This window comes from Papio anubis, chromosome 3 (assembly GCF_008728515.1).
Source record: "Papio anubis isolate 15944 chromosome 3, Panubis1.0, whole genome shotgun sequence".
NCBI lineage: Eukaryota > Metazoa > Chordata > Mammalia > Primates > Cercopithecidae > Papio > Papio anubis.
In genome coordinates, this window is record NC_044978.1 from 178,937,879 (window position 1) to 178,951,509 (window position 13,631).

Genomic DNA, 13,631 nt, shown 5'->3' on the forward strand with positions numbered 1-13,631 from the left:
TTCCCTCCCCATCATGGAGGCTCAGGGAGGTGACGTCCTTGCTGCAGTGCAGAGCTGGGTCACAAAACCAGCTCCCAGACAGGCATCTTAGGGCTCCATCATCTGTTCATGTGGGTGACCCTGAGGGGAGGGAAGTGGGGAGCCCGTGGCTGCTGGAGGTCTTGCAGGGAGAGAAGCACACATGTGTCTAGTCACACTGGCAGAAGGTGGGGAGCCAGGCATGGGACAGAGAAGGGCTCCAGGCCCAGAAGAGGGAGGGCCCACAGGGACTACGAGCGTGGGGAGGGCCACCTGGAAAAGGATGGAGGGAGGACCACTAGGATGCGGCCGACAACGGGAAAACACAGCGGTGCATGTTCCTTTTGCCCAGAGGCAGGGTGGTCAGAGGGAGGCGTGAGATGGGAGCAGTGGGGGTCCTGTCCTAGCCTGGTTCCCACATACCGTCTTTCCCCTAGGTGGTCAAGTATCCCCTGCACGCCATCATGGAGATCAAGGAGTACCTGATCGACATGGCCTCCAGGGCGGGCATGCACTGGCTGTCCACCATCATCCCCACGCACCACATCAACGCCCTCATCTTCTTCTTCATTATCAGCAACCTCACCATCGACTTCTTCGCCTTCTTCATCCCGCTGGTCATCTTCTACCTGTCCTTCATCTCCATGGTGATCTGCACCCTCAAGGTGTTCCAGGACAGCAAGGCCTGGGAGAACTTCCGCACCCTCACTGACCTGCTGCTGCGCTTCGAGCCCAACCTGGACGTGGAGCAGGCCGAGGTCAACTTCGGCTGGAACCACCTGGAGCCCTACGCCCACTTCCTGCTCTCTGTCGTCTTCGTCATCTTCTCCTTTCCCATCGCCAGCAAGGACTGCATCCCCTGCTCAGAGCTGGCTGTCATCGCCGGCTTCTTCACTGTGACCAGCTACCTGAGCCTGAGCACCCACGCGGAGCCCTACACGCGCAGGGCCCTGGCCACCGAGGTCACCGCCGGCCTGCTGTCGCTGCTGCCCTCCATGCCCCTGAATTGGCCCTACCTGAAGGTCCTTGGCCAGACCTTCATCACTGTGCCTGTCGGCCACCTGGTCGTCCTCAACGTCAGCGTCCCCTGCCTGCTCTACGTCTACCTGCTCTACCTCTTCTTCCGCATGGCGCAGCTGAGGAATTTCAAGGGCACCTACTGCTACCTGGTGCCCTACCTGGTGTGCTTCATGTGGTGCGAGCTCTCGGTGGTCATCCTGCTGGAGTCCACCGGCCTGGGGCTGCTCCGTGCCTCCATCGGCTACTTCCTCTTCCTCTTTGCCCTCCCCATCCTGGTGGCCGGCCTGGCCCTGGTGGGCGTGCTGCAGTTCGCCCGGTGGTTCGTGTCTCTGGAGCTCACCAAGATCGCAGTCACCATGGTGGTCTGCAGCGTGCCGCTGCTGCTGCGCTGGTGGACCAAGGCCAGCTTCTCCGTGGTGGGGATGGTGAAGTCCCTGACGCGGAGCTCCATGGTCAAGCTCATCCTGGTGTGGCTCACGGCCATCGTGCTGTTCTGCTGGTTCTATGTGTACCGCTCAGAGGGCATGAAGGTCTACAACTCCACACTGACCTGGCAGCAGTACGGGGCGCTGTGTGGGCCACGCGCCTGGAAGGAGACCAACATGGCACGCACCCAGATCCTCTGCAGCCACCTGGAGGGCCACAGGGTCACGTGGACCGGCCGCTTCAAGTACGTCCGCGTGACCGACATCGACAACAGCGCCGAGTCGGCCATCAACATGCTCCCGTTCTTCATCGGCGACTGGATGCGCTGCCTCTACGGCGAGGCCTATCCTGCCTGCAGCCCTGGCAACACCTCCACGGCCGAGGAGGAGCTCTGTCGCCTTAAGCTGCTGGCCAAGCACCCCTGCCACATCAAGAAGTTCGACCGCTACAAGTTCGAGATCACCGTGGGCATGCCATTCAGCAGCGGCGCCGACAGCTCGCGCGGCCGTGAGGAGGACGACGTCACCAAGGACATCGTGCTGCGGGCCAGCAGCGAGTTCAAGAGCGTGCTGCTCAGCCTGCGCCAGGGCAGCGTCATCGAGTTCAGCACCATCCTGGAGGGCCGCCTGGGCAGCAAGTGGCCTGTCTTCGAGCTCAAGGCCATCAGCTGCCTCAACTGCATGGCCCAGCTCTCGCCCGCCAGGCGGCACGTGAAGATCGAGCACGACTGGCGCAGCACCGTGCATGGCGCCGTGAAGTTCGCCTTCGACTTCTTCTTCTTCCCGTTCCTGTCGGCGGCCTGAGGATGGTCCGCCACGAGGAGCTTCCAGTGCATGCTGCCGTGAGGCCCTTCCCCACTGTGGCCCCAGCCCGACAGGCGTGCACCAGTGCCGTGTGTGCCCACGTGTGCAGACCCTGGCTGCAGAGACTGCGCGTCCATGTGTAGACTGCGTGGACCCCAACAAAGGGGTGGCCGCTGTGTAGCTCTGTCCACTGTGAATGCCCAGTGTGTTGGGAATTGCATGCCATCTCCACCCCGAGCCCGACCTTTCTGAGTGGCGGGTATGCCAGGCTAGACTAGGAGGTTCCTGTGTCTCGAAAAGCACTTTACAGATGAGATTCCCTCTCCTCACCCACCTTCAAGCGCCCTGTTGCCTCTTATTTACTTTTGTGTTGGATTTGTTGTTTAAAGAACCAAATAAGCATCTGTGTAAACTCCACAATAGCGTTTCTTATTTCTTTGGTCACTGCTAACCCTTAGCAGCCGTTCCCCTTTCCTGGGGGATGTGCGCAGCAGCTGGCGCCTATCATGTGGTCAAGGCCCAGCCCCAGCAGAGGCTGGGTGAGGCGGCGCACTGGCAGTGTGTCACACTGAGCTCAGCACCACAGGCTGCCTCATGACCCTCCTGTCCAGCAGGTAGTGGGTGAGTTTGTGAGGGTCTTGCCTGAATCCATCAGGACTTGGGAAACAGAGAACCCTGTGGTGGGGGCCGGGGGGAGGGGTCCTGTCAGTGCTCAGAAGAGCCTGACCATGTTCAGTGCTGTGGAGCAGAAAGCCGGGGTCCTGAGTGGCTGAAATAAAAACCTCTGGTGGAACCTGCAGTGCTTTCCTTCCTTTCTTTACTGAAAAGAAGTCTTTCTTGTACATGCGTGAGAATCAGCAGAGCCCGCACTCCTGTCGAATGAAATGCAAGCGCGGTCTGAGTTACAAAAGAGCAAGGTTGACGTTTCACAGTTGACAGCTTCCTGCCAAAGCCAGACCCTGGCTTCACCTCCAGCTGGGGCATCTGCTGTAACCGTGGGGTGGCCTGGGCGTGGGCTGCCTGTGCAGAGACACCTGTGCTGAAGGTGACCATGGAGTGTCAGCCCAGCCATCCTCTCAGATCTTACTGAGCGGAAAGTGCATAGTCACTTTCCGAATTATCCTCGAATTCCAGTTACTCATGAAGCGGAGCCTACAGGGTGATTCACGGTGCGGGGGCTGCCGCCCATGCTGGAGTGTGTTGTGAAACCGCCTCCTGTGTTCCCTCACCTGCAGTGATGACCCCATGGAATTATAAGCAGAACGTAGTCATTCGGGGGTGCCCGAGCAGCTGGAGGTCCCTCAGCAAGCCTCACCCCTCTTGGGCGGCCTGTGTCTGTCCCAGCCCCTTGGGTCTTTGGTGTCTTCCCTGAGGTTGAGGACGTGGCCTATACCTGCTCCTGTCCCCCGTAGGCTGGGCTGCTCTCTGCTGGGCAGCAGGCCTCGCCTCTTTGCTGTGGATGGAGAATGTCGAGTGGTCACACGCTCTGGCTTGGCCACCTGGTGTTGCCGTGCAGGATGTGGTTGCTCCATTTTCCTCGGACGGCACTGGGTGGTGGCAGCTACACCCCCGCACTGTCCTCTCATCCTGGCTTGTCCTGCCTGGAGGGGCTGCGTGAAACCACACGAGAGGCAGGAGGTGTCATCCCTCCGAGCCACGGGCTCGCCCCTGGGTTTCTTTCCCAGGCAGTGAGATGAGGTTGGAGTTCAGTCCCATTTCCTCTCCCCATCCTGCGGATTTGTGAGGCCATGGAAGACCCTCGCCCTGTGACTCTGCCCCCAGGATCCCCACTGACTGTGCAGAGGAGGGAAGCCGCATGATGCGTTCCGAGTGGACAAAGATGACAACACAGCATCTCCTCGCCACACCTGGATGAGGAAGATGCTCTAACATCCCCCATCTACAGAAGAGGACACCGAGGTTCAGAGTGGAGGCCATAGCACAGTAGCACATGGCACATAGCACAGCAGGAAGGACGGAGCCCCACCTGTCCCCTTCCCCTGGGCCACCACGCTGCCACTCAGCACCCCTGATTAGTTTCTAACCAACCAGCAGAGGCACAGCTTGGAGGAGGAGTGGTGTTGTCTTTTGGGCAGAGTCCAGATTGGGCATGGTCCGGAGTTTCACTCATTCTGCCACAAAGCCCTATGCCACCAGGCACCATTTAACACCTGTCCCCAGGCCTCGGTGTCCCGAACTGTAAAATGGGGATTTCTGGGCTAGATCAGTGGTTTTCAAAACTTCTTAGCAACACTGTTTTTGTTTGTTTGAAATAGGGTCCCTTTGTCACCCAGGCTGGAGTGTAGTGGTGCTATCTGGGCTCACTGCAGTCTCCACATTTGTCTCCACCCAAGAAAGAACCTGCCGTCTGCAGAAACAGCAGTTATTTAACACCCCGTCCCGGCCACCTGCTCTGGGCTGGGCCTTCACCCCACGGAGCTGTGGGACAGCCAGGGAGGGACCGGGGGCAGAGTCCCACTTTGTTTCCATGAGGTAGTAGCATTTGAGAGAATGGGTCAGGAAAGATCCAACTGGGTGGTGCCATCCCAAGTGCCAGGAGAGGGTTTGGCACCAGAGTTTCCAAGCCCTCTGGAAGCCCAGCTCCCCGGGGCGTTTTTCAGGGGCCTTCACTGTCCATTCTTGGGCGGCGAAGCCATCAGAAAGACCACTCTGCCTCCTTTGGACATGCTCTTAAAGACCAGGCATTCAAAGTTCGATTATTCAAATGCTCTTTTCCTTTTTTTTTTTTTTGAATCCTACATCATGCAAGCGCACTCCCAAGTGAGGTGACAAAAACCCACATTTCTCAGATTCCCACGAAGCAGGACCTGTCTCTCTTGAGTCTGCCACCTGAGGACAGAATCCTGTAACCACTCCAGCTCCCAATCAGCAGGATGGGGTGTCGGGGCTATTAAACAGCCACGTGGCCCAGTGCATCTCATCCGGCAGCCCGGGGAAAGTATGCTTTGACGGCCAGGCCCCTATCCGATAAATGGTGCTTCCTCTTCATGACAAATAAAATGAACACTCATTCACCCAAAATATTGAGCCCCTGCTGTGTGCGTCACTCTTCCTGGCACAGGGGATGCAGCAATGCACAGAGAAGAGCCCCTGCCCCGCTGGGAGGGATGTTTGTGGGGAGATGGACCACACACCAATCAGTGAATATAGCACAATGGCAGGTAGAGAAAAGTGCTACAGTCATCTACCGTGAGCGCCGTGATGCTCTGCCCAGTTTCACCAACATTAATGGAGCAACCACTATATGCTGGACACATACCTTGCATTTTCTCATCCTGGCAGCTGTTGCAAAATAGACAGTTCCATCCTGAAGACTGTGGGCACTAGAATTGCAGCCCCCAAAGATGTCCGGGTGGCTAATCCCCAAATCCTGTTCGTGTGTTCCCTCGTATGGCAAGAGGGACATTGCGGATGGGATTCAGTTAAAGATCTTGATACCGGGGAGATGATTCTGGACTTTCCTATCCGGGAGGGCCCAATGTAATCTCAAGTGTCCTTGTAAGAGGGAGGCTAGAAGGTCAGGGTGAGAGATTGGAAGGCTTCAAGATAGAGGAAGGGACCATGAGACAAGGAATGTGGGCGTCTCTCACGCTGGAAAAGGTGAGGAGATGGTTCTCGCCTGCAGCCTCCAGAGAGACACAGCTGGAGTGATGGCGTCAGACCGGGCCACTGACATGGCTCTAGAGTCCCAGATTCCCACGCCCCTGCCCCTCTGCATGGCTCCTGAGTCCCTCTCTGAGGTGTCTCCTGGAAAACCCTTGGGTTCCTGCTCCCTGCCTGTTGTCCCTGAATGTTGCTGCCTTTTGCGGCTTGTCTGTCCCTCTCTGAGGCTCATGATGTCATCTGACTGTGTGGGCCCCACGCACAATTCTAAGAGCACCCAGGTAAAGATAAAGGGGCTTTGTTGTTTTTCTAAAAAGGACTTTGCTGTTGCTTGAGTCACTCATAACTTGATCAATTGTCTGGAGCTCTAAAAGCTTCCCAGTTGCTAGGAAACCGCACCTTGGAGGCTGGCAAACCATTGTTAAAGTTGCTCCTAAAGGGTTGAACTTCTGCGGTGACTTTGGAAAGTAGCCTGGGGAAAACAAAACAAACAAACAAGAAAACAGAAAAGACTTCGGTTCCCTTTTCTTTCTTTCCAGAAGTGATCAAATCAATCAGCTAACCTCACTGTTTCTAGCTTTCCTCTGACTACATGATGTGCTTTTTTCCTGCTGTTGGCCAGAAAGGCCATTTTCTTCCTATATTAGTCACAGAATAACCTGTCTCTTTAGGACAGTGGGGTCCTGTGCTGAATCCCACCCCCAAAGATGGAAAGAACTCGGGTGCTGCGTTGTGGGAAGCCCCAGCTGAGACTAAGCATATAACGGGCTGAGAGCCCAGAGCCTGGCCCGGCAAGCCAGGCAGTGAGGGGACCCGGTACCCCACTCCCCGTTTCTGCTGGAGCTGGAAGAGCCCCAAGGACATCAGCCCCATGACAGGAGGGAGCTGGGGCCCAGAGCTGGGTGGGGCAGCCGACTGCTCCCTGCAGAACACCGACCAGTGTCTCCAGGTACTTCCAAACCTGGGAGGGCTTTGTGTTTAGTTAAGTCAAGGAGGCTGTCCCCTCTTCGAGGCTGTTTGGATTTCTTTCAGCAACAAGTGGCGGAAGTTATTACGCAGGAACTTTTTGTAGCATATGAACAATGAATCCCGATGGGTACTGTGATGGTTACCGTGAGGTGTCAACTGGATTGGATTGAGGGATGCCCAGATAGCTAGTGAAGCGTTGTTTCTGGGTGTGTCCGTGGGGCTGTTGCCAGAGGAGACTGACATTTGAGTCAGTGGACTGGGAGAGGAAGACCTACCCTCCATGTGGGTGGACACCATCCAATCGGCTGCCAGCGCGGCTCCAACTGAGCAGGAGGAAGGTGGGGGAAGCTGGCTTGCTGAGTCTTCCAGCTTCATCTTCCTCCCATGCTGGATGCTTCCTTCCACTCCTCCTGCCCTTGGAGACATGACAGACTCCATGTTCTTCGGCCTTTGGACTCTGGGACTTACACCAGTGGTTTGCCGGGGGCTCTGGGGCTTTCAGCCAAAGACTGAAGGCTGCACTGTCAGCTTCCCTACTTTTGAGGCTTTTGGACTCGTGCTGAGCCACTACTGGCTTCCTTCTTCCCCAGCTTGCAGACAGCCTGTCATGACACTTTCCTTTGTGATTGTGTGAGCCAGTTCTCCCTGATAAACCCCCTTTCACAGACACACAGATCCTATTCGTTCTGTCCCTCCGGAGAACCCTAATACAGGTACCAACAGAAACCTTACGACTTTCCCTAGATTCTGCAGGCTGCATGGAGTTCACCACCCTTTGCCTCGTGATATCAGTGCGGGAAGAACAGAGGTGCTGGGGTCAAGACAGAATGGGACCAGACCCCAGCTCCGGAACCTATGACCACATAGGTTTCAGAGACCTGGGTTCCAGCCTGGCCTCTGCCTTTACTGTGTGGCCCTGGGCAGGTTCCCTAACCTTTCTGAAACTCAAGTTCCTTACCTCTAGAACAGGAGCAATCATAGGACATGCCTCACAGGTTTATGTAGAATGAAATAGAGTGCAAAGTGTGTGACACAAGGCCCGGCACGCAGTAGGTCTCAATCAGTGGTCACTCTTGTCACTACCTATAGGATGGGCCTTGGGCATGCCTCCTAACTTTTCTGACCTCAGTTGGCTCCTCTGTGAGATCAGGATTATAAAGATCTGCTTTTCAGGGTGGCTATGATTTGTTGAGAAATAAAGTATCCATCACACCATCATTTGCACAATCATTCATTCATGGAGCCATTCATTCCTTCAATCATTTATTCAATCATTCATGAATTTATGGATTTAGTCCATCATCCATTCATTCTCCAGTTCTCAAGGATCCTGTGCTGGGCGTGGCCAAGACATGTTCCCTTCCAGTGGGCAGCTAGGTAAGCGGGGGCCTGAGGAAGTGCAGGGACCGTCATCAGCAAATCCTGCTCCAGAATGGAGACAGAGCAGAGCATGTTCCACCCAGGAACCCTTTGCTTTGCTCCATCTCCTGCCAGCCCAGCTCAGGTTCTGCCAGTCCCTGAACCCTTCTCACACTCTCCACCCCACCCATCAGGACACATAGGGCAGACTGTCAGAGGCGTGTGAACCAGAGCAACTCCATCTTGAATAGGAGCTGGGTAAAATGAGGCTGAAACCTACGGGGCTGCATTCCTAGACGATTAAGGCATCTGAAGTCACAGGATCAGATAAGAGACTGGCACAGGATACAGGTTATAAAGACCTCGCCCATAAAACAGTTTGCAGTTAAGAAGCCGGCCAAAACCCACCAAAACCAAGATGGCCACGAGAGTGGCCTCTGGTCGCCTTTGCTGCCACACACCCACCAGTGCCATGACAGTTTACAAATGCAGGGGCAATGTCAGGAAGTTACCCTCCATGTTCTAGACAGGGGAGGCATGAATAATGCGCCCCTCGTTTAGCATAGCATCAGAAATAACCATAAAAATAGGCAACCAGCAGCCCTCGGGGCTGCTCTGTCCATGGAGTAGCCATTCTTTTATTCCTTTACTTTCCTAATAAACTTGCTTTCACTTTACAGACTCGCCCTGAATTCTTTCTTCCACAAGATCCAAGAACCCTCTCTTGGGGTCTGCACTGGGACCTCTTTCCGCAACATCTTTGCTTCCTTTCTCTTTAAGTTAAATTAAATGCTCATGGGTTTTAAAGCCTCTATCCCTTTGCTCTCGCCCCCCGTTGCCTCAGAGGAACGGCCTCCACCCCTTTCAGCTGCTTCTTCTGCTAGTTACCTCCATGTTTTGGAATAACATGTTCATACACTATTTCTGATTTTCCAGTTTGACTTAATATGCATGGACACTATGAAAGAAAAATCATCTCTCATATGGCCCTCCGTCCTCCTTCAACCAGACTTTAGTGGACAAGCCACCTTCCCAATATGACCATCTCACCGGGTCCTGTTAAATCAGTGTCCACCATTTCTGTGCTGTGTAAATAGGATTCACAGCTGGGCCACGGAAGGCACTACGATCTCCTTCCTTCCTTCCTTCCCTCCTTCCTTCCTTCCTTCCTTCCTTCCTTCCTTCCTTCCTTCCTTCCTTTCTCTTTCTCTCTTTCTCTCTCTTTCTTTCTTTCTTTCTTTCTTTCTTTCTTTCTTGAGACTGAGTCTCACTCTGTCACCCAGGCTGGAGTGCAGTGGCGTGATCTTGGCTCACTGCAACCTCCACCTCCCAGGTTCAAGCAATTCTCCTACCTTGGCCTCCTGAGTAGCTGGGATTACAGGCACCTGCCACCATACCAGGCTAAGTTTTAGTAGAGACGGGATTTTGCCATGTTGGCCAGTCTGGTCACAAACTCTTAACCTCAGGTGATCTGCCTGCCTCAGCCTCCCAAAGTGCTGGGATTACAGGCGTGAGCCACCGTGCCTGGCTTATGATTACTTTTTGTTTATGCTGTGCCTAATAATTATCTAGTTTTTATTTGTCTATTTTTTTCCACATTGATCACTAATTCATTTGTGAAAAATAGAAAATTCTTCTCAATGTGTTAAAACTATCAGATAAGCTCCAATTTCTGCCTCCCCAGCCCCCATAGATTTGTTGTTTGGAACTTTCCATCTTCCCGTGTCAATCTGGACTGTTCCCTCTCCAGCTGTCACCCTGGGGACTCCCTCACTGTCACCCGGGTGTTCCCTTTGTGTCTCTCCTCTGTGGTATCCCTGTTTCTGGGATCCCAGATGGATTAGCTAGGAAACAGGCTAGGCTGCTATAACGGAGACCCCCCAGTACAACAGTTTATGCAAAACAGAATTGTGTTTCTTTCTCAGGTCAGCATCTGAGTAAGTGGCCCAGGCTAGCGTGCTGGCTCCAGGCAGGTTTCTTCTCTCTTGTCACTCTCTCTCTTTTGAGCCACATTTTCTATCCTGAGATCTAAACTAGCTGCTCCAGCTCCTGAAACCGCCTTTGCAAAATTATAACTGAGGAAATTACGACAGTGAAAAAAGTCAGACCTAACCGACTCCATCTTCCTTCTAACCTTTAAGCTGTCCTTGTTCATTCCTGGATGTAGGCCAAACTAACTTTGGGAAGGACTTCGGTTCATGGTTTGACTGAAATAAATTGCTAACAGCCCTTTCCCAAAAAGACCCCCCTTCTTGCCTGGGGCCCAGTCTGCCTTTGCAGGACTAACAAATTAGCTACGAGATTAGAAATGAACAGTTTAGCGGTCATACAACCTCTGGCTCCAAGAGTCTGAACCTCCCCACATTGCTCCTGGGGATAACATCACCATTGGAAAACCTAAGACCAGTGCTCGAGATATTTTGCAGACCCTGCACTCAATGGATCAGCCAACACCACCTAGACCAGTAACCAGGCTGAACCAGTTCTACCATTGTACCTAGGAAGAGAAGACATTAAGAAAACCTCACTTCAAACCCCTGTGATTCCATCTCCAACCTGACCAATCAGCACTCCCCACTTCCCAAGCCCCTACCCGCCTAATTGTCTTTAAAAATTGTGATCCTGGCCGGGTGCAGTAGTTCATGCCTGTAATCCCAGCACTTTGGGAGGCCGAGATGAGCAGATCACTTGAGGTCAGGAGTTCGAGACCAGCCTGGCCAAGGCAGTGAAACCCTGTCTCTACCAAAAATACAAAAATTAGCCGGTCATGGTTGCGGGTGCCTGTAGTCCCAGCTACTCGGGAGGCTGAGGAAGGAGAATCACCTGAACCCAGGAGGTGGATGTTGCAGTGAGCCAAGATCGTGCCACTGCACTCCAGCCTGGGTGACAGAGCGAGACTCTGTCTCCAAATTAATTAATCAAATTAAAATTAACACTCTGATCCCCGAATGCTTGGGGAGACTGATTTTGAATAATAAAAAAACTCCAGTCTCCCACACAACTGGCTCTGCATAAATTACTTTCTCCATTGAGATTCCCCTGTCTTGATAAATCGGTGCTGTCCAGGCAGGGGGCGAGGTGAACCCCCTGGGCGGTTACACTTCCAGCCCTGCGTCTACAGTCTGGCCAGCATTTAGGATGGGAGGGCAGGTGAAAGACAGGCTTCTCCCCTCTTACCGCAGTGCCTGGAGCAGATCACTTCCATGTCCTCTCTGTGGGCCCCACCTGGCTCTGGCGAACGATCCTGTGTCCAGACAACAACTCCACTGTGATGTGCAAAGGGAAGGTCAGATGTCAGGGACAACCAGGGGTCCCTGCCTCATGGGTTTCCTTCTTTCCTGGTTTCGTGTTAGTGATGCACACCCTCCAGCGGCTTCCTGAGAAATTGTCTTTACGTGAACGGGAGCCAGTTTGAAAACTTCCCCACCATAGGTCCATACCTTTGGGTCGTCTCCTCTCATGGTGACCTGGGCTTGGTCCTGTCACTTGTTTTGGCCCACGGGACGACAGTATATGTGACACAAGCAGAGACTTGAGAAGCAGGTGTGCCTTGGGGCTTATCTTACTGACCTTGGGAGCTCCAGTGTCAGAGACATTGGAACCACAGTGACTCCATCTTGAATGGGGGCTGGGTAAAATGAGGCTGAGACCTGCTGGGCTGCATTCCCAGGAGGTTAGGCATTCTTAGTCAACAGGAGATTTACAGATAGGGAATAAGTGAACAATGTTTACCGAACAGACCCTGGACTTAACAAACCCAGGAAATGTCCTGATGTCCCAATACCTTAAGAACAAAAGCATTCTTAGTTTAAAAATAAGTTTGGTGGCTGAGCGCAGTGGCTCACACCTGTAATCCCAGCACTTTGGGAGGCTGAGGTAGGCAGATCACCAGAGGTCAGGGATTCAAGACCAGCCTAGCCAACCTGGTGAAATGCATCTCCATTAAAAACACAAAAAATTAGCAAGGCATGGTGGCTGGCGCCTGTAATCCCAGCTACTTGGGAGGCTGAGGCAGAAGAATTGCGTGAACCTGGGAGGCAGAGGTTGCAGTGAGTGGAGACTGCACCACTGCACTCCAGCCTGGGTGACAGAGCAAGACTCTATCTCAAAAAAAAAAAAAAAGGTTTGCTGTAAAGATTCTTGCAGAAGACAGTAGTTGCACAAATACGAGCAATCCCTAGTCACCAGCCCTAGCAGCAGAGCACACCTCCCCCAGGATTTTGTGGTTTGTTGTCTTGTATATAAACAAGCACTGTACCTAAGGCACATGCGTTCCTCCTCTTGCTCTTGGGAACACCCTACTCTGCCTGTGGATAGCAATTCCTTCTTGCCTTTACTCTCTTAATAAACTTGCTTTCACTTTACTCTGTGGACTCGCCCTGAATTCTTTCTTGTGCAAGATCCAAAAACCCTCTCTTGGGTCTGGATTGAGACCGCTTTCTGGTAACACTGGGGCGATCACAGGGCTGGCCTGGGAGAGCCCCCTGGGTGACAGAGACGCCTGCTGATGGCATCTGTGTTACCCTGAGACAACCAGCAAACCTGTGAGTGAGGCCGTTCTTAAACATTCACCCTCAACTCTGCCTCCCAGCCCACACACGGAATTGTAAGAAATAGTCAATGTTTACTCTTTTTTTTAAAAGACCCTAAATTCTGGGGTGTTTCATTACATACCAAAAGCTAATTGGTACAAAACCTCGCGTGGGTAAAACGTCTTTGTTTCCCTCTCGAGTGTAATCAATAGTTTGAAGGGGCAGAGCCAGTATTTGAGGTTCGAAAATTTCTTCTCAGACTTTGAAAGCAGCGCTCCCTTCTCTTATTGCTGCTGGGACGCCTGAAGACGTATTCTGATTCTCCTAAGCCATGGTTTACAGTGTTCTCAGTCTCCCTGAGTTCTGATTCCTCAAAGGGAGGGCCCTGGAAGTGGTGGGCTTTCTGCCATCGTGCCAGGCACAGTGGTTTCATCTGCAAAGTTTGATTCTTCAGGTCAGAAAAATTTTGAATATTTTCTTGCCTCCATTTTCTTTGTTGAACTCCTCATATCTGTGTGCTGAGGCCTCTTAGAGGAGGTTAGCTTTGTTGTTTATTTATTTATTTATTTATTTATTTTGAGACGGAGTCTCACTCTGTCGCCCAGGCTGGAATGCAATGGCACAATCTTGGCCCACTACAAGCTCCACCTTCCGGGTTCAAGCGATTCTCCTGCCTCAGCCTCCCAAGTAGCTGGGATTACAGGCATGCCCCACCATGCCCGGCTAATTTTTGTATTTTTAGTAGAGACGGGTTTCACTATGTTGGCCAGGCTGGTCTCCATCTCCTGACCTCAAGTGATCCGCCTGCCTTGGCCTCCCAAAGTGCTGGGATTACAGGTGTGAGCCACCGTGCCTGGCCAAGGTTATCCCTTTTTCTCAT

At 53.0% G+C, this 13,631-nt stretch overlaps 1 protein-coding gene across 1 annotated transcript in view; it reads left to right on the top strand.

Annotated features, from left to right (window-relative positions):
- Positions 1-3,066, top strand: part of WFS1 (wolframin ER transmembrane glycoprotein) — a 34,484-nt gene extending 31,418 nt beyond the window's left edge. The window contains 1 exon segment of the mRNA XM_009206495.3: positions 456-3,066. Coding sequence (XP_009204759.2) covers positions 456-2,267 — 1,812 coding nt within the window. The 3' untranslated portion in view covers positions 2,268-3,066.
- Positions 3,067-13,631: the final 10,565 nt, after the last annotated feature.